General features: G+C 58.6%; 1 protein-coding gene across 3 annotated transcripts in view; it reads left to right on the forward strand.

Annotated features, from left to right (window-relative positions):
* The first annotated feature begins 211 nt into the window (after positions 1-211).
* The window catches only part of PLA2G6 (phospholipase A2 group VI), a 54,262-nt gene continuing 30,045 nt past the window's right edge, over positions 212-24,428 (forward strand). For 2 of the 3 annotated variants that reach the window (XM_062202852.1, XM_062202853.1), the window contains exons 1-5: positions 212-279; positions 9,693-9,945; positions 17,763-17,978; positions 18,887-19,070; positions 22,646-22,833. In XM_062202852.1, coding sequence (XP_062058836.1) covers positions 9,737-9,945; positions 17,763-17,978; positions 18,887-19,070; positions 22,646-22,833 — 797 coding nt within the window. In that variant the 5' untranslated portion in view covers positions 212-279; positions 9,693-9,736. Of the gene's footprint in view, positions 280-9,692; positions 9,946-17,762; positions 17,979-18,886; positions 19,071-22,645; positions 22,834-24,428 lie in introns of those variants that run through there. The other variant, XM_062202854.1, reaches the window with a different exon arrangement.

Consider the following 24,428-nt stretch of genomic DNA (forward strand, 5'->3'; position numbering starts at 1 on the left):
ACAAACATGGCCGCTCAGCGCCGCTGAGGATTGGCTCCAGCCGAAAGCCCGGCCCCTATCGGCGCCGAGAGCCCCTTCTATTGGGCAGTTATAGCAGCAGCGGAGCCCCGCCCCCCGGCCGTCCGCGCGCGCAGGGCCCGCGGCGGGGGGCGGGGCCGCAGCGGAGGCCAGGGACACGGGCCTCGCTGATTGGCGACAAGCAGCGGCCGGGCCGTCACGTGGCCCGGGGCGCGTTTGTTTGCGGAAGTAGGAGGAAGTAGAAGTGCTGAGTAAGCCGAGGTGAGTGACGGCGCTGCGGGGGCGGGGCCTGGGGGGCCCATCCCAAACCTCCTCAGCGCCTCCGTCTGGGACGCCTCGGCGGGACCCTCGGCGGAGCCGCCCGCGTGTCTGAGGCGAGGCCTCCGTTGACCCCTGTGTGGCCCCCAGAGTCGCTCCAGCTTCCGTTCTTGGCTCCCCCGGCGACCCCAACTCCCGTCCCGTGACCGCCGGCGTTTCGAGGCGAACTGTGTTCCCCCAGGCACCCCCGTCCCCGCCGGTGGCTCCCCAACTTCCTGAACCGCCCCCTCCCCCGCTCCGTGCCCCCGGCTGGGCCCACGGTCGCCTCCAGCTTCTCTGCTGTACCCAGGTCCCCCTCAGCTCTACTCCCTGGTCCCCCAGTCTCCCCTGCGGCCCTCCCGCCGCGCCCTGCCTGTCCCCTCTCCAGGGTCTGGGGGTCTCACCGGACCCGCCCCCGTTGCCCCAAGCCGTGTCCACCCGTGTCCACCTCCTGCCCCTCGGATGGCCGGGAAGCTGGTGCGTGTGACCCCCGTGACCGGGCGGGGTGGGGGGAGGCCCCTGAGTGTGGGACAGGGAGGCTGTGGGGCCCGCCCTTTTATTGTTGTTTTTAATGGGCTGCCCACATGACCCCGAACAAATGGCCTGTCCTCACCTGGCCTGTTCCCCGCCCAGCAGGATGTCTGGCGCGTTTGGCTTGGCAGCGCTGATGGGGCCGAGCCTGGTGTTTTTGTTACTGGCCACCTTAGACTGTTCCGGAGTTTGGGGCTGTTTTCTGTCCCTCACCAGGGACGGGGGTGGTAGGCCCTACTCTCAGGGTTCAGAGTTTAAGTGAGAAAATGCACAGGGCTAAGCGTTGTAGCCAGCGGGGTGCTACGGCAATGCCTGGACCCCTGCACCCACGTGGGAGACCGGGAAGAAGCTCCTGGCTCCTGGCTTTGGATTGGTGCAGCTCTGGCCGTTGTGGCCAATTGGGGAGTGAACCAGTGGATGGAAGACCTCTCTCTCTGTCTCTCCCTCTCACTGTAACTCTACCTCTCAAATAAATATATAAAATCTTTTAAAAAAAGACTAAGTACCCACTAAAAGATCCAAAGTCCATATACATATTTCGCCTGTTTCTCTTTTTTAACTCATCACTTTAAATTCCATCCACCATGCACTTAAAAAAAAAGCCTCTTTTTATTTATTTGAAGATAGGACAACAGAGAGAAAGACCGATCAGTCCACTGGTTCATTCTCCAGACCTGCACAACAGCCAGAGCTGGGCCAGGACAGAATTGAGAGCCTGGAGCTCCACCCAGATCTCCCGCGGAGGGTGGCAGCAGAGACCCGAGTTCTTGGGCCGTCATCCGCCGCCTCCCAGGGTGTGCGTTAGTGGGAAGCTGGCTCAGAAGTGGAGGAGCCGGGACTTGAACCTGCTGCTCGGATATGGTATCCCAAGCAGTGACTGAACTGCTGTGCCACAGTGCCCACTCCGTTTATCTTTGTTATTTGTAGCTCTGAAATGCAGGTTCCCGGGCGCAGGGATTTTGTCTGTTTCGTTCACTGTTGTATCCTTGGCCTAGGACAATGCCTGCTGCTTCAGGTCCTTGGTTAACATCATGGACCGGATCAGAAATGGGCCACCATGCCCAGAGGTCTTTGGAGGTCACCCACGGTTCGTGTCCCTGGAGCTGCAGCTGCAGTTCGCCTCCAGCCATGGTCTGGCCTCTCAGAGCTGGTGGCGGGGACACCAGGGACAGCAGTGCGTTTCCAGGAGCGGGCCTTGACTCTGGTGTACAGAGACCGCAGGTCTGGCCCAGCCACTTGGCGTTCAGACTTTGCCCTGAGCTCCGTCGGGGAGCTGAGAGCCGGTGTTCTGGTTCCCTGGCGAGTTAGGTGACCCCCTTGTGTGTAACACGGAGCTTCTAGTGTGTGATGGGGAGAGAATGATACCTTTGCTTGTGGCTGTTTTGAGGGTTAAATGAAACCTGCCATAAACACTTGTGAAGGCAGCTGGCCCTCAGTGGGTGTTGGGGACAGCCTGTCGGGGTGTAGAGGTGTCAGGTGATGGGCGCAAACCGTCCCATTCCCCATCCGCTCCAGGCAGAGTGTGGCAGGAGCTGGGTCGGAGGAACTTTGGAAGGCCAGTCTGCAGGGAGGCGGCCTTGTGGCCCAGAGGCTCCGATGCGCGATGTCTGACTTGACTTCCACCCTCCGTGGTCCTTCCTTGCCACTAGTTAACCACACACCGTGTGCAGGCCCTTTGTGTCGCGCTGTTTAGGAGTTACATGAGGAATGTGTGAGTCCAGCTCCTGCCCCCGGCATTTCCTTTGTCTGGGCCTCAGTTTCCCCGTGTGCCAAACAAGGATAATGATCACCCCTTTCCCATTTCTTTATGAGCTCAGAGGCTTCTGACCTAGAACCCATCGCTGGCCATAAGGGAGGTGGCTGGGAGAGGGTGTTGGCCAGCATGAGTGACATGGTCACGTGCTGGTGGTGTGGACAGGGCCACCGCAGGCAGGAAGGTGGGGGTGACAGCAGGCTGGGTGCTCTGATCAGACCCTGCCTTCGCAGCCTGCTCTGTCACGCAGGATGGTGTGGCAGGCACATCCCACGCTCAGGGCAGTGTCGCTGTCCTGCCGTCGGGAGTGCCCAGCGATTGTTCCAGTCACAGACGTCCTGTTGTAAGCGCCCATGGCTCGTGAGGCCCGATTTCCACCTCAGGCGGTTCTGCAGGTGCTCCGAGAGCCCCCCACGTGGCCGGTCCTGTGAGGTCTACTTCCTGGCCCGTGGCCTGTGGGGCTCGGCCATACACACACACCCACCCCGCCCCCAGCAGCTGTCCTGCTCCCCTGGCCTCGGCCCAGTCGAGAAGGCAGCACAGGGAGTTGGAGTGGAAGTGAGCTCGGCCGTAAGTGCCGTGACAGCACATTAGGTGGAACTTTCCAGACTGGAGTCTGGGGGGAGGGTTGGTCCCAGGACCAGGGACCACACTCGGAGAGCCCAGCAGATGCTGGAGAAAGCATGCGGGCCCAGGAGTGAGCTCGCGGCAGCCATTGGCTGCAGTGGAGGCGGGGTGCCTGGCAGCCCACCGTGGGGCTCCCTGGTCTCCATTACCACCAGTCAGAATGAATGGGTCTGTGTGGAGGTGGGGGCCGCCTCAGAGGTGGCAGGCCCGTGTCCTTGCAGTTGGTTCTTTCATTTTCCTTCATTTAATTACCAAAGATTTATTGATGTTTGGGTGGGGAAGAGATGCCAGGTGCTGGCAGAAACAAATGGAAGGGGGTGGGGTGGGAGCCCTGAGCCCTGGATGCAGCCTCGTTATCCCATGGGGTGTGCGTGGTGGTACGGGGCACTGTGGAGATGAGTCCACACACCAAGGCTGGGGGCCGGGGTAAATTTGGGAGGGGGGCCCCTGAACTGTCTTGACAGATAAGAAAGGGTTTGTTCATTTGTCCAAACCCGCTTTATGGCGAGCACACCCGGAGGAATGGGTTAAGAAGGCAGGGAGTATGGTTGGGGCCCAGGTGCAGCGAGGGCTGGTGGGGCTCCGGCCTGGCCCGGCTAGGAGGCATCGGTGGTGCACTGTGGCTGCAGGGGTGAGTGGGGATGCTCTCCTGGCCAGGGTCAGCAGGGAGGTGCCGACCTGGGACCTGTGGCAGTCACACAGGTGGGGCTGTAAGGATAGGCAGGGCGAGGACCCACCCTTCTGGTGCAGGGAGGATCCCTGGAGGACGGGTCTAGTTTCTGACGGGCCTTGGAAGACCAGCAGAGGCTCTCCGGGTCACATGGGCACAGAAGCACGGCTTTCGTGCCGAACCGTCCAAAGCAGGGGAGAGGGGACGGCCTGGCCGGTGGCCTTGGCACAGGGCAGAGACAGCCCCTCTCACTGGAGACCCGCCCAGGAGGAGCCAGATCTTTGGGACAGAGCGCTCCCTCGCCGTCCCGTCCCTCGCTGCATGGCTGTCTGTAAGATGGAGGCAGAGACGCTGATGCTTGGCGGCCGTGGGCCTGGCCGATGCAGCAGCTGCAGGGCACAGGGCTCGGGCGCTCGTCCTGACCACAGCGGTATCCGCGGCCCCTCCTGGATCAGCACCGTCCCCTCTCCGCTGCTGTCCCAGCTGCGAGTGTTCGCAGTCCTGCCTCCGCCACGGCGTTCCCATCCCTGGGAAGGCCTCCCTCTCCCCCCCTTGGCAGACCCTGTTCTCCAGAGCTCAGCTCAGGCGTCTTCTCCCCCAGCAGTGCTTCCCCAAGGGGACAGGCACAGCCGCTGGGCTTGGCTCCCTGCCGTGACGGCTCCTTTTCTGAACCCAGGCGGCCTCTTCCAGGGAGCTCCGCAGAGCCCTGGCCTGCCTGTTGCAGTCCGTGATTTCAGTCAGGGGGCTGGTTTTTATTTTGGTGGACAGCAGGCCCCACTTCGTCTAGTTTTAACAAGTTACGTTCCATTTATGAGAGGGAGAGGAGAGCTTCCATCCCCTGTTCACTCCCCAGATGCCTACAACAACTAGGGCCGGCCAGGCAGAAGTCAGAGCCACGTGGGTGGCGGGACCCACTTGAGCCCTCGCTGCTCCCCAGGGTGCTCCTCAGCAGGAAGTGGGAATTGGGAGCAGAGCCAGGACTCAACCCCAGACCCTCCGGGGTGGGATGTGGGCGTCCCGAGTGAAGTCCTCAGAGTCTTCATGCCGGACGTCTGCCCCAGCACGTCCCACTTGGGTTTGCTCTTTGAACACCCACGAGCGCTGTCCTCTCTGGCCTCGGTTTCTTTATCTCTGCAGTGGGGGCAGCGGTCTCCATTCTCCCTGCCTGATCGCCCCTCCAGAACCCCCTACCCAGCAGACGCTCTGCACATCCCCTTGAAGGAAGCAAACCTGGCCTTTGGCAGGGCACAGGGGAGCAGGGTTAGGGAGAAAGATCAGAAATACCTGGCCTCACCTGGTGCCTGGAAACTGTGAGGTTGTCCTAGTCACCTTCGCCATAGAAAGCCTTGCTTGCGTTTGAGTCTTTCTGCTACCTGGCCAGCGTGCCCGGGAGTGCTGGTCTGTTCAGACGACCTGGTGTCACAGGTGGGCCCCTCGCAAGGCCGGGTGAGGAGCAGGACGGGAGAGCTCTAAGAGCAGGTGTTTATACGTGGGCAGGTCCGAGTGAAGGCGGCTGGGGGAGCTAGAGGAGACACGGAGGGATTGGAAGGGGCCCCAGAGGCCCTGCGGGGTGCCTGCTTCCTCAGTGCCGTGGCCGCCCCCCTGCAGCTGTGCGGGAAACCCCGGGCTCTGGGCTCGGGGGGGGGGGGGGGGGGGGCTGGGGGCTGGGAGGAAGAGGACGGTGAGGAGAGGGAAGCAGGAGCCTGAGCTGTCGCCCCACTCGCCCCCTCCCGGTTGGCAGCGCTGTGGTTGTTCCAGGATGTGGCCCAGCGTGCACGTGTCCGTCCTTCCACCCAGTAGCCACTGTTGGTGCGCCCACATGGGCCAACACCCTGGCCACCCTCCCTCTGTGGTGTCGTTTCGTCCTCACGCCAGCCCTGGAAGTTTGGCCTACAGCCAGGCTGTCCTTCCCACGGCCACGCTGCTGTAAGTGTGTGGGAGGCACCTCTGCCAGCCCCACGTGCTGGGGGCGGAGGCTGGGGCACTCGGAGGGGCCCTGCTCTGGGCCAGGCCCTGACACAGTGGGACCCCCATGGTGACCTCCCTTCCCACCACCACCTTTTTTTTTTTTTTTTTTTTTTTTTAAGATTTAGCTTTAGTAATTTGAGAGGCAGAGTTACAGACAGAAGGAGAGACAGAGACGTCTTCCATTCGCTGGTTCACTCCCCATATGGCTGCAGTGGCTGGAGCTGGGCTCTTCAGAAAGCCAGGAGCCAGGAGCTTCCTCTGGGTCTCCCACGTGGGTGCAGGGGCCCAAGCACTTGGACCATTTTCTACTGCTTTCCCAGGCCATAGCAGAGAGCTGGATTGGAAGTGGAGCAGTGGGGACTCGAACCTGTACCCAAAAGGATGCTGGTATTGCAGTTGGAGGCTCAGCCTACACAGTGCCAGCCCCTGACCTTCCTCCTCCCTTAGCCTGAGCAGGCTCGTGGGTCCTGGGTTCTCTCGATTCCCCCCCTCCACGCCTCACCCCAGATACCTGTGGGAAACCTCCGTGCCACCGTTCCAAGCCAGGCCCGAGCCTGGGGCCCCCATCTTCCTGCCTGCAGACGCCAGGGCTCAGTGTGTACTCCTGCTCTCTTTGGAAGCCATAACCATTTCACACACGGCCTGTCCCTTGTGTGTAGCCCTCTGTGTGTAACATTTCCTCTGTCCATGCTGAAGGATGAAGCTTCCCGTGAGCCAAGCTTCTAGATGGGGGTTAGGGTGCAGAGCGGAACAGGCTCAGGCTCTCAAGTCCACTCAGGGGCTGCGAGCCGTGCTCCTCAGCCTGCACCGCTGTGCGACCTTGGGTGTGGCACCTAATGTCTCTGTGCTGTGGCTTTCTCATGTGTGGAACGAGGGCCGTTTCCCAGGGCAGTCGTGTGGACTAACGCGTGAGCTCGTCAAGGCCCTCAGGGCGGTGTTCAGGGCGCGAGCGTGTTCGGGGTGGTCCTTGTCATGGAGCGTGCCAGCTGGCACAGGGAGCAGTTCCAGCCATGGGGGTACAGTAGTGAGAAGGGCGGCATACGTCAGGTGACCCGGCAGCTGTTGGGTGACCACACGTGCGATGACCTGCCCCATGGGAGATGAGACGCGTCGGCTTCTGCACTGTGACAGAGACTGCCACAGTGCATGTTGAGGTGCGAGCCCTGCCCTCCGTCTCTGGGGGAAGGGGGCTCTTTTTCTGGGGCCCCTCCCCATCCCCCGTATGTTGGTGGGGAGAAGGCAGGAACCTGGGACACAGGCCTGAGCGTCCTCCCCGCACGTGAGAGGGGAGTGCTGTCCCCACTTAAAGGTGGAAACAGGCTCAGCCTGCTCACGTCGCGTCTTAGGAATGCTCAGGAAAGGACCGTGCACAGCTTCAGGACACATGGCCGTGGTTCTGTGAGCCCCGTGTCCCGATCTGTGAGGGAGTGACCCCAGACAGGGAGCAGGCACCACCTGCTGGGAGCCACTGCTTGCCACTGTCAGCAGTTGCCCGGTTACAGCGGAGGAAACAGACACAGGCCGAGGCCACACAGCTGGCAAGGGGTGGGGCTCGGGTCTGAGCACAGTCCAGCTCCAGAGCCACACTGCATATGATCTTGGTGCACCTGCCTCACATGGCTTTTCGAGAGTCAGAAGACAGTCCTATAACGTGATGAGCTCAAGATCTGCGGGACAGCAGTGCTCAGGATCAGGAAGTGCTGATCTCCATATATAACTTTTTTTTTTTTTTTTATTTGAAAGGCAAAGTTACAGAGAGGCAGAGAGAGAGAGGTGTCTTCTGTCCATTGGTATACCCCCCCAAATGGCTGCAACGACCAGAACTGGGCCAATCTGAAGCCAGGAACCAGGAACTGCTTCTAGGTCTCCCATACAGGTGCAGAGGCCCAAGCACTTGGGCCATCTACTGCTGCTTTCCCAGGCCACAGCAGAGAGCTGGATCGGAATTGGAGCAGCCAGGACTCGAACTGACAACCATATGGGATGCCAGCACTGCAGGCAGTGGCTTTACCTGCTATGCCACAACACTGGCCCCCTATATTATAACTGATTCTTACTCCCCCAATTGGCCACAATGGCCGGAGCTGCGCTGATCCAAAGCCAGGAGCCAGGAGCTTCCTCTGGGTCTTCCACACAGGTGCAGGGGCCCAAGGACTTGGGCCCTGCAACGCTGCTTTCCCAGGCCACAGCAGAGAGCTGGATCGAAAGTGGAGCAGCCAGGTCTCGAACCAGTGCCCATGTGGGATGCTGGCACTGCAGGTGCTGGCTTTACCCGCTACGCCACAGCACTGGCCCCCTTATTCCCTTTCAGAGGACTCTATAAACCCCTGGTTTTGGTTTGCTTCTTTCTTTCTTTTTAAAGATTTATTTATTTATTTGAAAAGCAGATTTAGAGAGAGATCATCCATCCGCTGGTTCACTCCCTAGTCCGTCACAATGGCCAGGGCTGGGCCAGACCAAAGCCAGGAGCCAGGAGCTTCTTCCAGGTCTCCCACATGGGTGTCGTAGGTCCTAGGCCATCTTCTGCTGCTTCCCCAGTCACATTAGGAGGGAGCTGAATCAGAAGTGGAGCAGCTGGAGCTCAAGCTGGTGCCCGCTTGGGATGCCAGCGCTGTAGGCAGTAGCTTAGCCACAGTGCCCACCCCCTTGTTGTGCCTGTTTAGCAGATGATTTCCTGTCATGGCTTCATAGGGTGGCCTGTGACTGTCACCTGGCTTTGGTGGCTGTGCCTGTGGAAGGCATTGTGTTTCCTGGGAGCCTAGGAAATAAGATATCTAATTTTGTCATCCACACTAGAGTCCATTTTCTTTTCTTTCTTTTTTTTTTTTTTTTTTTTTTATTTGACAGATAGAGTTAGACAGTGAGGGAGAGAGACAGAGAGAAAGGTCTTCCTCCCCTTGGTTCACCTCCCCAAATGGCTGCTATGGCTGGAGCTATGCCGATTTGAAGCCAGGAGCCAGGTGCTTCTCCTGGTCTCCCACGCGGGTGCAGGCGCCCAAGCACTTGGGCCATCCTCCACTGCCCTTCCGGGCCACAGCAGAGAGCTGGACTTGAAGAGGAGCAACTGGGACTAGAACCCGGTGCCCATATGGGATGCTGGCGCTGCAGGCGGAGGATTAACCAAGTGAGCCACGGTGCCGGCCCCTCCAGAGTACATTTTCATAACAGAAGGAAGCTCTGTGCCTGAAACGTAGCATTACTGCCAGCACGTGCTCGTGTTGCCAAGTCCTGCCATTGACCTTCCTTGCTGGGGAGCAGGTTTGGGGTCTCTCTCCCTGTCTCTCCCTGAGCTCTGGGAAACTAGCGGTAGCAGGAAGCATAGGGTTTAGACAAATGCTTACTGACCCTTACTCCCCACCCCCACCCAGAGTATCTCATGATCCTGTTCCCTTTTTGCTGTCTCACACCTGGAGAGGGGCCACTGACTTGCTCGTGGACTTGAAATGACTCACACGGGGCTCTCAGAGTGCCCAAAAGTTCTCTCTGTAACTTCCGCGGTGAGAGCGCCCATTTCCCCAGGGCGTTACTGTCCCTAACGACCCTCACCCCTGCTGTCTGCTTCCATCAGTACATCTCCCTGACACAGGGCTGGGGACCCTGGGGCAGGCCACCTGTGACAGTGGCCGCCTCCTCTGTCCTGCCTGGCTGAGGGCCATGCCCCCTACTCAGCACTCTCTCTCTCTCTCCTTCCCAGGTCCCTGCAGGCCCAGAGTCGGGCGCCGGCACTGGTGGGCACTGACTTGGGTGCCTGTGCGGGAAACCGCTGCGGTTGGTGAGGTGGGCATGGGCGACGGAGCCCAGCTGACCAGAGACCCCGTTTTCTTTCAGACCGAGGGGAAGGCAGTGGGGCCGCCCCTCCCGCCCCGCAGACGATGCAGTTCTTCGGCCGTCTGGTCAACACCCTCAGCAGCGTCTCCAACTTGTTCTCTAACCCGTTCCGGGTGAAGGAGGTGGCTGTGGCCGACTACGCCGCGAGCGAGCGTGTCCGGGAAGAAGGGCAGCTGATTCTGTTCCGGAACTCTCCCAACCGCACCTGGGACTGCGTCCTGGTCAACCCCAGGAACTCACAGAGTGCATTCCGGTGGGTGACGGGCAGCTGCCACCGCACTGCTCTCCCTTCACTCCCCCTAGGCCTCGGGCCAGAGGTGCCTTGGAGAAGAAGAGGCAGCTTTTGAGGTCTCCACCTGAGGAGTCTGGGGAGGGCCAGGAGGGAGGGGAGACTGATCTGCAGAGTGGAGGGAGGGGCTTGGCTTCCTAGTCCTCATACCTGCTGGCCCATCAGGGTGCCAGCAACAGGGGCATGGGAGTGGAAGCCTGGGTTGTTTGCTGCCTGGAGGCGGGGCTGACAAGGGCTCCATCAGGTGAGGCCCACAAGGGTAGCCTTCAGCCCTGGCTTTCAAAGCACGACTATCCAGGGTTTGTTCAGGGCTGGACTGAGCTGTTGCTTCTTGGGGTTTGCCGGGGCTCCTGTGAGCTAGAAGGGAAAGGCAAGGAGCCAGGACAGAGCCAAGGGAAGTGGGCCTGCAATAAGCTCCTGGGGTGGAGGGTGGAGGCGTAGCCCAAGGGCCGAAGGCAGGGGTGGAGGGCGGAGGAGTAGCCCAGGGCCACATGCAGGGGTGGAGGGCGGAGTAGCCCAGGGGCTGCAGGCAGGATCTGGTGGGTTTCACGTCATGCAGGGCTTGTGCTCATCTCCACTTTCCCATCCGTTCATCGTCTGGCTGTCCTGTCCACTTTCCCGTCCGTTCATCGTCCGGCTGTCCTGTCCACTTTCCCGTCCGTTCATCGTCCGGCTGTCCTGTCCACTTTCCCGTCCGTTCATCGTCCGGCTGTCCTGTCGTGCCCGAGCGCCTCCACTCTGCAGGCCTGTGGCTCTCCGAAATGGCAGATGTGGTCTGTGTCTTTAAGGAGCTTGTCGGGGAGGCCCCATGCAAGCAGGCATTGGAACACCCTGGGAGGAGGCAGAGCCCAGGGAACAGTGGGGACACTTCCTGGGGGATTGGCCAAGTGCGTCTGAAAGAATTGGGGGGGGGGGCATCTGTCCAGCAGAGCAGAGTGGCTGAGATCAGCCCAGACACGCAGAGCCGTGTCGAGTGAGCCTGCAGGAGAGGGAGGGGACGGCTGGGTGTCATTCTGGCTGGGGAGGTGTGGCAGCAGGTGTCTGAGCAAGTACAAACAGAAGGTCAGAGGCCAGCCACGGGAGAGGAACAGCAGGTGAGAATTCAGAGCCTGGCTCCACAAGGAAGTTGAGACGGAGGTGCCCACCTTGGGCACCAGAGGCCAGTCCAGGTGCCAGTCACATCACAGCGGGGTCCGACCAAACCTGAGTGCAGATGGCCTCAGCCCACTGCCCTCCCCTTGCCTCGGCCTGCGCTGGCCCTGGCCAGGGTAGTCTTGTGCCTGCAGCTGAGGGCAGTGGGGAGACATAGTGGCCCAGGACAGTGGGTCCAGGGGGCCATTCTGCGATACTATTGATATGTCCTTCCCTGTGCAGATTCTACCTCCTGCCAGTGCAAGTAGCTGCCCAGTCTTGTGAGCTGGAATGTTTCTTGCCAGGGTTCCAGACTTGTCCCCATAGGCCTGGGCCCCTTGTGGGCAGACCTCTGTCCCGGGGCCTCAGATCACAGGCCAGCAGTTTGTTGGCCACACGTGACTGTTCTCCTTTGAATTGGGCAGTATCTTTTAGTTCACAAGATGTTACGTTAGCACCCGTCCTCGGGCCCTCTGATGGATGTGTGCCATCTCCCATCTGAATGGGAAAACAGAGGCCTGGGATGGTAAGTGATGGGTTGTAGGTTGCCCAGGAAGCAGTGGAGAGGTGGAGCTTGTGTCTTCCGGTTCCCAATCCATTGCTCCCCTGTGCCACTGGGGGGATTCCGTGTGTTGAGAAAGAAGGCGGAGCACTGGGTCTCAGACCAAGCTCGGGATCCCTCAGGAATCGCTGGTGTCCCTGAGCTGGCTTGAGCTCCTCTTCATCTCTCTACCCGGCTCCCGCCCTCACGTGTCCACCCCGCAAACAGTGTGTCTGTCCGGTGGCTCCTCTGTCCCTCCCGCCACCCCACCGCACCCCAGGGCCAGGCGATGTGTTCTCCCCGGCCTCTGGAGTCTGCTGCTCTCCTCCAGGGACGACACTGGGACCCAGCTTCAGGGATAAATGTTCTGTTTTCCCCTAGCGGCAGCCATGGCATTTGAGGGCTGGGGTGGCAGCTCTGCTCCTAACAGGCCTCGGGGACCCAAGCTCCTTCTGTCTTGTTGTACGTGGCCTCCATTCTCTAGACCAGCAGGTCTGAGGTGGCTGTGCCAGACCCAGCGTTTTTATCCACATTTCCAGCCAGCAGGCGGGCAGCAAGACATTCTCCCTCTCTTTAGAGACAGTTCTCAGAAGTTGCACACATGCCTTCCACGTGCCTCTCACTGGCCAGAACGTAGTCTCCCGGTCACAGCTCACTGGAAGGGCGGCTGGGAAGGGTGGCCTGTGTCCAGCCAGCCACATGCCATTCCGCACCGGAGTTCTGTTGCTTCCCGTCTCGCCGCCAGCCGTCTTCCCAGGCCACAGTCATTGTGTGCACGGGTTCCTGCCGCCTGGCCTTGCAGCCTGCCTGCCTCTCCCCCATCATGCTGCCGTCACAGGGATCTTTCCTGAGGGCGAGTGACGTCATTCCCCTGCTTAATGCTTCTAGGGCTTCCTGTTTCCTTGACATCAGGTGCTTAACCTAGCTGGAAAGGGCGCCGTGCGTGTGACCAAGCCACGGCCTCTCTGGTCCCAGCTCTGGCTGCCTCGTGCCTTTGCCTGAGCACTCATCTTGGCCTAGAAAACGTCCCCTTTCGTCGCCTGCCTCACTGAAAGAATTTTTAAAATTATTTTCATTTTATTTGGAGTGAGGGCCACCACGGGGCAGGGACAAGGTTGCCAAGTAGGTGCTGGGCACTGCGCCAGAGCCCTGGGGTGCTTGTTCTGGCTGTGTGGCACAGCCCAGCCCTTGCCATTAGCGGGGAGGAGGCTTAGTCTGCCAGACGTCCTCCTCAGGGGTCAGGCGCTCCCTTTGCAATGCCCCTTCTCCTTGTGCTCCTGTTCCTCCTCCTCCTGCGCTTCCCTGGCGAGCCTTAGGGCCGTCCCTTAAGTATTTAGAGTGTTTGAGTCCATGTCAGGGTGCTGTGTTGGCCGTGGTGCCTGGGTGCCTGGTGGAGGTATTGCCGTGGTTCTTTTTTTTTTTTTTTTTTTTTTTTTTGACAGGCAGAGTGGATAGTGAGAGAGAGACAGAGAGAAAGGTCTTCCTTTTTGCCGTTGGTTCACCCTCCAATGGCTGCTGCGGACGGCGCATCTCGCTGATCTGAAGCCAGGAGCCAGGTGCTTCTCCTGGTCTCCCATGCGGGTGCAGGGCCTAAGGACTTGGGCCATCCTCCACTGTCTTCCTGGGCCATAGCAGAGAGCTGGCTTGGAAGAGGGGCAACCGGGATAGAATCCGGCACCCCAACCAGGACTAGAACCCGGTGTGCCAGCACTGCAAGGTGGAGGATTAGCCTGTTAAGCCACGGCGCCGGCCGCCATGGTTCTTGTGTGCTAGCCATGTCAGGCACGTTGTCAGGATCTACTGCGGTCTCAGGCTTCCTGCCTAGGCCGTGGAAGGGGAACCCTGGCTGGGACGGGGCAGCACCCACAGAACCTGCAGTTCCTAGTGCATCCTGTGCATCTGCACACCAGCTCAGCAGCAGCTTCTGTGCTCACGGCAGTCCCAGGAGGTCGGATGACACAGCCTTGCAGAATTCCAGTCCCTTGCCCAAGGCCACACAACGGGTCAGCAGCAGAGCTGTTCAAGCCCCGCTGCGGGCTCCAGAGCCTGTCCTCTTCCTCATTGTACCCCAGGGCCACTTTTTAGGTTGGCCAGCTGGGCGCCCAGCCTGACGTATGGTCCAAACCCTGCCTCTTGTGCTGTGCGCTTCTGGGAGTCGGTTGTCACATTGCTGTTACGGCAGCACCCATGCTTCGGTTCCTGGAACAAATTAATCATTTGCTGCCGACATTTACCGTGACAGGTGCTCCCTGATGCGCCCGGCCAGCCTCTCGCTGGTATCTCAGCAGAAAACAGGGCTGTGCTTCCTGGGGATCTGCACGGGGTGAGCAGAGTGCTGACCTTCGCCTCCCTAGGCGGGAGGACCTGGGGGCCTCTGGCCGGCGCCTGTCCCATAGAGCTGCTGGCTGGTGTCCTAGCCACGCACCTCAAGTCCACTGGTCGGTCCCTTTATTAGCCCACAGCCCACGGGCACTGAGCAGAGCTGAGATGGCCTGGCTCTGCCGTCAAGGGACTCAGTCGGCGGCCAGCAGAGGGGCTGTCTGCCTGTGCCCAGTGAGAAATACTACAGCGGGCCCCGTGAGACCCTCAGTTCCCTGAACCGCTTCACCCCTGTACATAATTTCTTTGCCTTTGCCTTTCCCTCCACCAAGAATATCTTCCCGTACTCGTGGCTCCCTGCCCCGTGAGCCTGTCCTCACTCCCCCTTGCTCCCTCAGTTTGGCTAGGTGTCTGAGGTCACAGGTGTCTCTGTACACATCCTCTTTCCTGTTGAGGGGCAGGGCCCAGCTGAGTCCCTTCTGTGTCCCCGGTGCTGGTGTGGTGCCAGGCACACAACAGGTGCACGGCAAATATTTGTTGACTGGATGAGTGCGTTCTGTGGTAACTGAAAGTTGAGTGCGTCTGACAGGAGGGATTGGAGGAGGCCTCACTGGGGTGGTGGGGGTGCAGGTGGACCTTCAAAGGCCCAGAGTCCGTTGCCAGGGGAAGGCGTGAGAGAGAGGGCCCCTCAGGGAGAGGGGCATCGCAGGCAAGGGCAGGGTAGGGCAGAGCAGAGCAGCAGCGCTCCGGAGAGCCTGTGGCCAGGACAGGGTGTGCCGGGCTCCGGAGGGCCCCGTGTGCCCTCTCTTCCCCGACACGCACATCGCACACGGGACCCACAACTTCAAGAGGCTCACAGAGCCTGAGGCCTGGTTAATGCCCTCTTCACGTTGTTTCTCAGCCTGCTCGTTTTGTGGCTCCGGAGGGCGGGGCACTTGCTGCACAGTGCTCCCTCACTGCCCCTCCCTTTAGAGCCCTGTGGGACGCAGCTCACACACTCCCAGATGCTTGTTCAGCATGGCACTCGGGGAGGACGTGCTGGCCTTGCTGCCCGGGAGTGCACTCCCCCAGGCCCCTGCTGGTGGCTCGTGCCTTTGGAGGCCTGGTCAGGACTGCAGGTCACTGTCACCGACGTGAACACATGGCTTCATAACTTTTAAGTGCCCTGCGTTGCGTCCCCGCCCACCCGCCCACGGTGCAGCACCCCTTGAGGTAGGTGGGACAGGTGCCGTTGCTTCCTGTTTCAGATGGGGCTCAGAGAGGGACTGTGTTTCCCCAGGACAGAAAGCAACTTAGTAGCAGAGGGCGCACCCAAATCTAACGCTAAAATGAATAAGACTTTTTTTTTTTTTTAAATTTTTTTTGACAAGCAGAGTGGACAGTGAGAGAGAGAGAGACAGAGAGAAAGGTCTTCCTTTACCGTTGGTTCACCCTCCAATGGCTGCTGCAGCCGGCGCACTGTGCTGATCCGAAGGCAGGAGCCAGGTGCTCCTCCTGGTCTCCCATGCGGGTGCAGGGCCCAAGGACCTGGGCCATCCTCCACTGCACTCCTGGGCCACAGCAGAGAGCTGGACTGGAAGAGGGGCATATATTAATTTTATGTTATATATTAATGTATTAATATTAATTATTATTATATTAATTTTATGAACAGAAAAAGTCTTGGCCGGCGCCGCGGCTCACTAGGCTAATCATCCGCCTGCGGCGCCGGCACCCCCAGGTTCTAGTCACGGTTGGGGCGCCGGTTCTGTCCCGGCTGCTCCTCTTCCAGTCCAGCTCTCTGCTGTGGCCCAGGAGTGCAGTGGAAGATGGCCCAGGTTCTTGGGCCCTGCACCCACATGGGAGACCAGGAGGAAGCACCTGGCTCCTGGCTTCGGATCGGTGCAGTGCCAGCCGCAATGTGCCGGCCGGAGCGGCCACTTAGGGGGTGAACCAACAGAAAAAGGAAGACCTTTCTGTCTCTCTGTCAAAATATATATATATGTTCAATATAGAAAATGCAGAAGCTATAGAAATGGATAAAAAAGAACTTTATTTATTATGCTACCATACACAACTGGACGTGTCCCTTCTAGTCCTTTTCTTTTACAATTGAGATCACATTGTATGCAATTTGTATCCTGCTTCTTGTAATTAGAAAGGCGCTTGCTTTATTTATTTTTATATTTTCACTTTCATCTTATCTGCAAGGCAGAGGAATTCAGTCTGGAGTTCTGTGTGAGTGACAGGGACCCAAGGGCTTGAGCCGTCAGCTGGGGCCTCCCGGGGTGTGCATCGGCAGGAAGTGGATCGGAAGCACTCTGATATAGCATGTGGGTGTCCTGAGTGGTGACTTAACTGCTGAGCCAAATGCCTATCCCTAAATTTAACATTACAAAATGAACATCCCCTGTTCTTTTAATAGTTCATTTCAGTGGCTGCAAAATGTTCCATCGCGTAGCTGTGCCACATTTATATGTATCCTCTTGCTGGACATTTATGCTACACAAAACTTAGTTTCTTTTTCCTTTTTAAGATTTATTTTATTTATTTGAAAGGTAGAATGACATAGTGCAAAGGAGATATAGCAAGATCTTATACTGGTCCACTACCCTAATAGCCACAACGGCTGGGGCTGGGCCAGGCTGATGCCAGGAGCCAGGGGCTCTGAGCCAGGTCTCCCAGGTGGGCAATACAGGATATGGACATCACAGACGTCGCCTTACCCTGCTGCTGCACCACAGCACTGGCCCCTCTTACTTAGTTTCTGCTGGGTGCAAGGAGGGCCCTTGGGTGTGAAAATCAAGTTAGAAAGCGGACATGACGAGCCTTTGGTCAAAGAAAATTTAAAAGCATTACATGATGTACTGAAAGCAAGGAGGGAAGGGAAGGAAATCTTTTCAAATAAAAAGAAGTCCAGGGGCCGGTGCTGTGGTGTGGCGGGTGGGGCCACCTGCTGTGCCGGCATCCCATGTGGATGCCAGTTCGGGTCCCAGCTTCTTCACCTCTGATCCAGCTCTCTGCTGTGGCCTGGGAGGGCAGTGAAGGGTGACCTGGGTCCTTGGGCCCTTGCACCTGCGTGGGAGACCCCGAGGGGGTTCCTGGCTCTGGATCAGGCCAGCTCTAGCCGTTGTGGCCATCTGCAGAGTGAACCAGCAGATGGAAGACCTCTCTCTCTCTCTGCCTCTGCTTCTCTGTAGCTCTGCCTTTCAAATAAATAAAATAAATCTTTAAAAGAAAAAAAAAGTCCAGGGGCTGTGCAGTGGGTTAAGCTGCCACTCGTGACAACAGCATCCCCTGTTGGAGCCTGGTTTAAGTCCAAGCCACTCTGCTTCAGATCCAGCTCCCTGCTAACATAGCTTGGAAGACAACAGAAGGTGATCCAAGAATCTGGGCCCCTGCCACCCATGTGGGAGACCCAGATGGAGCTCCAGGCTCCTGGCTTCATCCTGATCCAGCCCTGGCTATTGTGGCCATTTGGGGAGTGAACCAATAAATGGAAGATCTCTCTCTCTAACTCTGTCTCTCCCTCTCTGTCACTCTGCAATTTAAATGAATATATATATGTATATGTATATATATATGTATATGTATATATATATATATATTTTTTTTTAAATAAAGAAGCCCAACTACACTCCCTTTTGGGGTGTGTGTGTCTGTGTGTGTGTGTTTGCTAGGGGAGGGGAGTCCAGCTGGCACAGGTCAGGCTGCAGCCCGGACAGGTGGTTTGGGGCGCCCAGCAGGGATGTGGGCTGAGGGCCCCGCCCCACTCCCCCCTGTGTTCTCTTCCCCCATCCTGGCTGCGCAGGCTCTTCCAGCTGGAGCTGGAGGCCGACGCCCTGGTGAACTTCCAGCAGTATGCCTCCCAGCTGCCGCCCTTCTACGAGAGCTCCGCCCAGGTCCTGCACGTCGAGGTCCTGCAGCACCTGTCCGACCTCACCCGCAGCCACCCCAGCTGGTCGGTGGCGCACCTGGCCGTGGAGCTGGGGATCCGCGAATGCTTCCACCACAGTCGCATCATCAGGTGAGCGGGGCAGGGCCGTGGGGGGTGGCTTGGGAAATCTCTGAGGTCTCCCTGAGCGCCCTTCGGCAGTCTTGACAGAAGAAGGAGCAGCGTTGCTCCTGCATCAGGGCAGAGGAGCTTGAGGAAGGAGAAATGGCACATTCCGGAGTGTTCACCGTGCCAGACTCTGGGGCGCTGATGTGTCCTTACCCCAGAGAGAGGTCGTGGGCCCCACGCGGGGGTCTCTCAGCTGCAGAGGGCTGGAGAGGGGCTCGGAGGCTGTGTGTCTCCCTCCAAACGCCTGGCTGCCCTCCTGGAAGCTGGAATGCCCACTTGCGTCCGTCCGTTCAGCCAACAGATGCGTCAGCAGACGCCCCCGCCGAGGACACGATGCCATCCCTGCTCAGGATGCCAGCAGCCCCCCTGCCCGGGAGCAGCCACTGCCCCTCCCCTGCCCGGGAGCAGCCCCTGCCCCTCTGGTTTCCCACTGCGGACTCTCAGTCCTGCTCGCAGGCCCTGTGCTCTCACAGTCCACAGGCACGCATCCCATCTCACAAGAGCTGTGTCCCTCTCCTAGGGCAGGCGTGGCAGGTGCAGTAGCTAAGGAAACTGAGGCCCAGGAGGCCAAGGGAATTGCCTGAGCTCAGGGAGACTCCTGCCGCGTGGAGTCCTTTTCCATGCCACCCCGCTGCCCCCCTTGTGCTGCTGTGGTCCCGGGGCACCCCCTGCAGTTGGGCCAGGTGAACTAAAGCAAATCCTATCAGATGAAGATAGACCGTGACAGCCCTGCCCTCGAACCGCTGGCTGGAGCAGTGAACTCACACAAGCGGAAACGTCCACATTCCCGAGCCCGCTTCCCTGCTTCCGCACTCGGGGTCCCCAGCACCCAGCCCTCTGTGCCCTCTCTCCTCCCCGGTCCCCTCCTGCAGCTGTGCCAACAGCACGGAGAATGAGGAGGGCTGCACTCCCCTGCACCTGGCCTGCCGCAAGGGAGACGGGGAGATTCTTCTGGAGCTGGTGCAGTACTGCCACGCCCAGATGGACGTCACCGACAACAAGGGGGAAACCGCCTTCCACTACGCCGTGCAGGGTGACAACTCCCAGGTGCTGCAGGTGAGCCGCGGGAGGAGCAGGGCGGCCAGCACCCACCACACCCCCCGCGCCCCTCGTTCTCTCGGGCCTGAGCTCGGGGTCACTCCAGGCCTCACCACGCTCTCTTGTCCTCGGGGCCTGAGCTCCTCTGTGGAGGTTGCGCATCCCTCCAGCGAGCTAAATTCTAGGCCCAGCTCCATGCAGTTTAGTTCAGCTTTTCCTGAGCAGCCGGACCCCTGTGCTGGGGGAGATGGGTTCATCCCCTTCCTAGAGGATCTCACGGTCCCGTGGAACCCGTCACCTTTACAGGGACTCAAACAAAAACAGCAGCTCCCTCTGGTGCCTGCCGCGTTTGTCCCGAGGCACTTCTATTCACATTTTCTTTTAAGTGATCATAGTGGTTTTTTTTTTTTTTTTTAAGATTTATTTATTTATTTGAAAGGCAGAGTTACAGAGAGGCAGGCAAAGGCAGAGAGAGAAAAAGAGAGAGGTCTTCCGTCTGCTGCTTCACTCCCCAAATGACCACAACAGCCAGGGCTGGGCCGATCTGGAGCCAGGAGCTTCTTCCCGGTCTCCCACGCAGGTGCAGGGGTCCAAGGATTTGGGCCATCTTCTACTGCTTTCCCAGGCCATAGCAGAGAGCTGGATTGGAAGTGGAGTGGCTGGGACTTGAACTGGTGCCCATATGGGATGCCGGCACTGCAGGGGGTGGCTTTACCTGTTATACCACAGCGCCAGCCCTTCTATTCACTTTTCTGATTACCTGGGAAGAAAATTTAGAAATAAATTGTGGGCAAGTAGATTGAATGATGACATGAAAATGCTACTTTATATATTTGCTCAGAAGGGAAAGGCAGACCATTGGATTGTATTTTATGGTCTAAATTGGGCAGGTTTTTAAAAAAATATTTGTTTTGGCCAGCGCCATGGCTTAACAGGCTAATCCTCTGCCTTGCGGCGCCAGCACACCGAGTTCTAGTCCCGGTTGGGGCGCCGGATTCTGTCCCGGTTGCCCCTCTTCCAGGCCAGCTCTCTGCTATGGCCCGGGAAGGCAGTGGAGGATGGCCCAAGTCCTTGGGCCCTGCACCCACATGGGAGACCAGGAGAAGCACCTGGCTCCTGGCTTCAGATCAGCGAGATGCGCCGGACGCAGCGGCCATTGGAGGGTGAACCAACGGCAAAAAGGAAGACCTTTCTCTCTGTCTCTCTCTCTCACTATCCACTCTGCCTGTCAAAAAAAAATTTTTTTTGTTTTTATTTATTTTAAGAGCAAAGTTATAGAGAGAGACAGAGAGATAGGTAGAGAGAAAGAGGTCTTCTGTCTGCTGGTTCACTCCCCAAATGGTCGCAATGACCAGGGATGTGCCAGGCAGAAGCCAGAAGTCCGGAAATTCTTCCAGGTCTCCCAAATGGGTTCCAGGGACCTAAGCACTCAGGCCTTATTCCACTGCTTTCCCAGGCACATTAGCAGGGAGAAGATTAGAAGTAGAGCAGCCGGGGACCGGCGCTTTGGCGTAATGGGTAAAGCCACCACCTGCAGTGCCGGCATCCCACATGGGCGCTGGTTCAAGACCCGGCTGCTCCACTTTCGATCCAGCTCTCTGCTGTGGCCTGGGAAAGCAGTGGAAGATGGCCCAAGTCCTTGGGCCCCTGCACCCACATGGGGGACCTGGAGGAAGCTCCTGGCTTCTGGCTTTGGATCGGCGCAGTTCCACTCATTGCGGCCAACTGGGGAGTGAACCATCAGATGGAAGACCTCTCTCTCTCTGCCTCTCCTCTCTCTGTGTAACTCTTTCAAATAAATAAATCTTTTTTTTTCTTTTAATTTTTGACAGGTAGAGTGGACAGTGAGAGAGAGAGAGACAGAGAGAAAGGTCTTCCTTTAGCCGTTGGTTCACCCTCCAATGGCCACCGCGGCCGGCGCGCTGCAGCCGGTGCACTGCACTGATCCGATGGCAGGAGCCAGGTGCTTATCCTGGCCTCCCATGGGGTGCAGGGCCCAAGGACCTGGGCCATCCTCCACTGCACTCCCGGGCCACAGCAGAGAGCTGGACAGGAAGAGGGGCAACCGGGATAGAATCCGGCGCCCCGACCGGGACTAGAACCTGGTGTGCTGGCGCCACAAGGCAGAGGATTAGCCTATTGAGCCACGGCGCCGGCAATAAATAAATCTTTAAAAAAAATAAAATAAAATAACTGTGTCTATGCTGGGGTGGGCTTTTGGCCTAGAAGTTAAGCTGTTGCTTAAAATACCCACATCCCATATCAGAGTGCCTGGGTTTGGGCCCCAGCTCTGGCTCCCGACTGCAGCTTCCTGCTCACGCAGGCCGTGGCAGGCTTAAGTGACCACATGGGTGAGTTCTCAGCTTCAGCCTGGTCCATTCCTGGTTGTTGCAGGCATTTAGGAAGTGAACCAACAGATGGAAACTCTGTCTAAATAAAAGGCCACAAACTGTGAGGATGGGATTGGCCCTGGCCTCCAGCCTCCATGCCAGCCCCTTAACCTCACTGCTATGTCCCCTGCCTGCCCACAAACCAAGTGGGACTGCCATGAGGTGACCTTACTGTCACACAGATGTACAGTGGTTGTGATTAACCTCAGAGAGAGAAGGTGAAACCCTCCAGCTCTCTTTGGAGTACTTCATTGAGAACATGATACCTGCACATAGAAAACCAGAATTCGGCCGGCGCCATGGCTCACTAGGTTCATCCTCTGCCTGCGGCACTGGCACCTCGGGTTCTAGTCCCGGTCAGGGTGCCGGATTCTGTCCCAGTTGCTCCTCTTCCAGTCCAGCTCTCTGTTGTGGCCCGGGAGTGCAGTGGAGGATGGCCCAGGTTATTGGGCTCTGCACCTGCATGGGAGACCAGAAGCACCTGGCTTCGGATCAGCGCAATGCGCCGGCCGCAGTGGCCATTGGGTTTTGAACCAACAGAAAAGGAAGAACTTTCTCTCTGTCTGTCTCTCTCATTGTCCACTCTGCCTGTCAAAAAAAAATCTAAAAAAACAAACAAACAAAAAAAAACAACCAGAATTGAAGCAGGACAAAGCTTGCTCCCACCTGGACCCCCAGTGCCCGTCCCTGGTTACCACCACCTTCTAAGTTTCTTTCTTTTTTTTCTGAAGATTTATTTATTTATTTGCAAGTCAGAGTTACACACAGAGAGAGGAGAGGCAGAGAGAGAGAGGTCTTCCATCCATTGGTTCACTCACTCCCCAGTTGGCCACAACAGCCAGAGCTGTGCCGATCCAAAGCCAGGAGCCAGGAGCTTCTTCTGGGTCTCCCATATGGGATGCTGGCCCTGCAGGCGGCAGCTTTACCCGTTATGCCACACCATCAGCCCCCTAAGTTTCTTGATTCAGAAATTTTTCACATGAGCCGTGGCCATGCTGAGCAACACGCCCCACCAGCCAGTCCACACCGACTTGTTACCCTCTTGCTCCTCTTTAAAAGTTTCATGAGCTCCTATGGTATCAAACCTCCTTCCTTTTGGTCCTGAGAGAGAGGTGGCCTCCCCACCCCCGGGTGTCAGGAAGGAGAACACGCAGGGGGCTTCTCTGTGCTGGGCTCTGCCCACCCCTGGTGTCCTGCTGTCAGCTCCTAGGAAAGAACGCGTCGACGGGTCTGAACCAGGTGAACAACCAGGGGCTGACCCCGCTGCACCTGGCCTGCCAGATGGGCAAGCAGGAGATGGTCCGCGTGCTGCTGCTGTGCAACGCCCGCTGTAACATCCTGGGGCCCGGCGGCTACCCCATCCACACGGCCATGAAGCACTCCCAGAAGGGGTAAGCACCACCTCCTGCAGGCCCGTCCTCAGCCCTCGGGGAGCAGCGCCCCAGCCTCGGAGGGGGCGTCCTGGGTCCTCAGCCTCACTGGCTGCAGGGCAGATACTGGCCCAGGGGCTGGCCTGGTGTGAGGACGCGTTTGTTGATCGCGTCATGAGCGCGAGTGTCCGTCCACAGCGTGCCGTGCAAGCAGCAGAACGTTTCCACCTGCTCTGTGGCGCACCGTGATTTCTGACCAGGCGCACCCCCTTCCCGCCATCACACGGAGGAAGCCCTCAGTCTTGCCCTCCGTGAGGTCCCCTTTCCAGCTCTCCCAGCAGTGCTCCAGTTTGAGAGGCTGCGTGAGTCCAGGGCTGGGAAGGGCCCATGGCCTGGCTTCTCCACTGGGTCCCTGCAGCCTGGGCTGAGCAGCCCCTTCACAGCTGCGGTACCCAGCGGCTCCTGTGTCCGGCCTGAAGCCAGAATGCTTCCCCAGGTGGCTCAGGGCCTGGGTACCCCCATGGGCCCTTCCTTCCTGGCAGGTGCACTGCTGGGGGCAGGTGCCAGGCCCTGCTCCCGAGGGCTCTGTGTCCTCATTGCTTCCCCTCTCCCGAGACCAAGGAAAGCCTGTCTCGGGATGTTCTCCTCCATATGGGCTGAGTGTAGGAAGGAGGGAAGTGGGGTGAAAGGTGAAAAGTCTCGAAGTGCTCTCTAGCTGGACCGGAATCTAGATGGGCTGACTGAAGGACCACACGGCTGGGCCCATTGGTCCCTCCACACCGGGCACTGTGCTGTGCGCCGGCCACATGAGTGATAGGGGATGAGCCCAAGCCAGGCAGCTCCAGGACAGGGGACACAGGTCAGAGCAGATGCAGGATGGGCAGCGAGCACAGCCTACACGGTGCTGGCGCACGGCAGGGGAGGCAGGCCCACTGGCCCTCTGCCAGGCTTTCCATCCCCTGGGGTCCACACCCAGCTTGCTGGCCCTCATGGTCACTGCTCTCCCTCTGAGGTCTGGTCCCAGCTTGGACAAACCCTCCTTTCCTCCATTCTCCCTTGCACAGCCCAAATGAACCAAAACTTTTTAAAAACACTTGACCAGACAGGCAGAGTGTGAGCACTGACACCCCCAGTAGACCCAAGCAGTAGTTGCAGGTCGTGATCTGAACGGACACCAAGTGTCCATTCGTCTCTGTATGGAGGACACGGCACTGCTCTTGCTGGGTTCCAGCCACCCCAGGCTTCTCTGTGCAGTGGCCTGGCCCCTGCCCACTGAGCTCTCCCTCCAGCCTCTCAGCCATGAACCCTCTGCCCACCCAGGCCTTCCTGTCCTGTGTGGGTCTGGCATCAGACCACCTGAGAGGGCCTAGAGGACACGGGAGCATCTCCTCCCCGGGGTGGGCCCTGCAGGGAGCTCACTCTGCCTGGTGGAAGCTGCGGCACCACTGTCGAGTCCCATGGGTTCAGTGTTATGAGCACGTGGTACCGGCACAGCTCAGACCAGCAGCCCCTTTGCTGCTTTGAGTTCAGGGCTCAGCTCTGCATGCCTGGTGCTGAGGCTGGCCTTGGGGTTGGGCTGTAGGGAGATGAGACTGCAGGTCCTGTACCTCTCTGGG

This window comes from Lepus europaeus, chromosome 10, assembly GCF_033115175.1.
Source record: "Lepus europaeus isolate LE1 chromosome 10, mLepTim1.pri, whole genome shotgun sequence".
NCBI classification, from domain to species: Eukaryota; Metazoa; Chordata; class Mammalia; order Lagomorpha; family Leporidae; genus Lepus; species Lepus europaeus.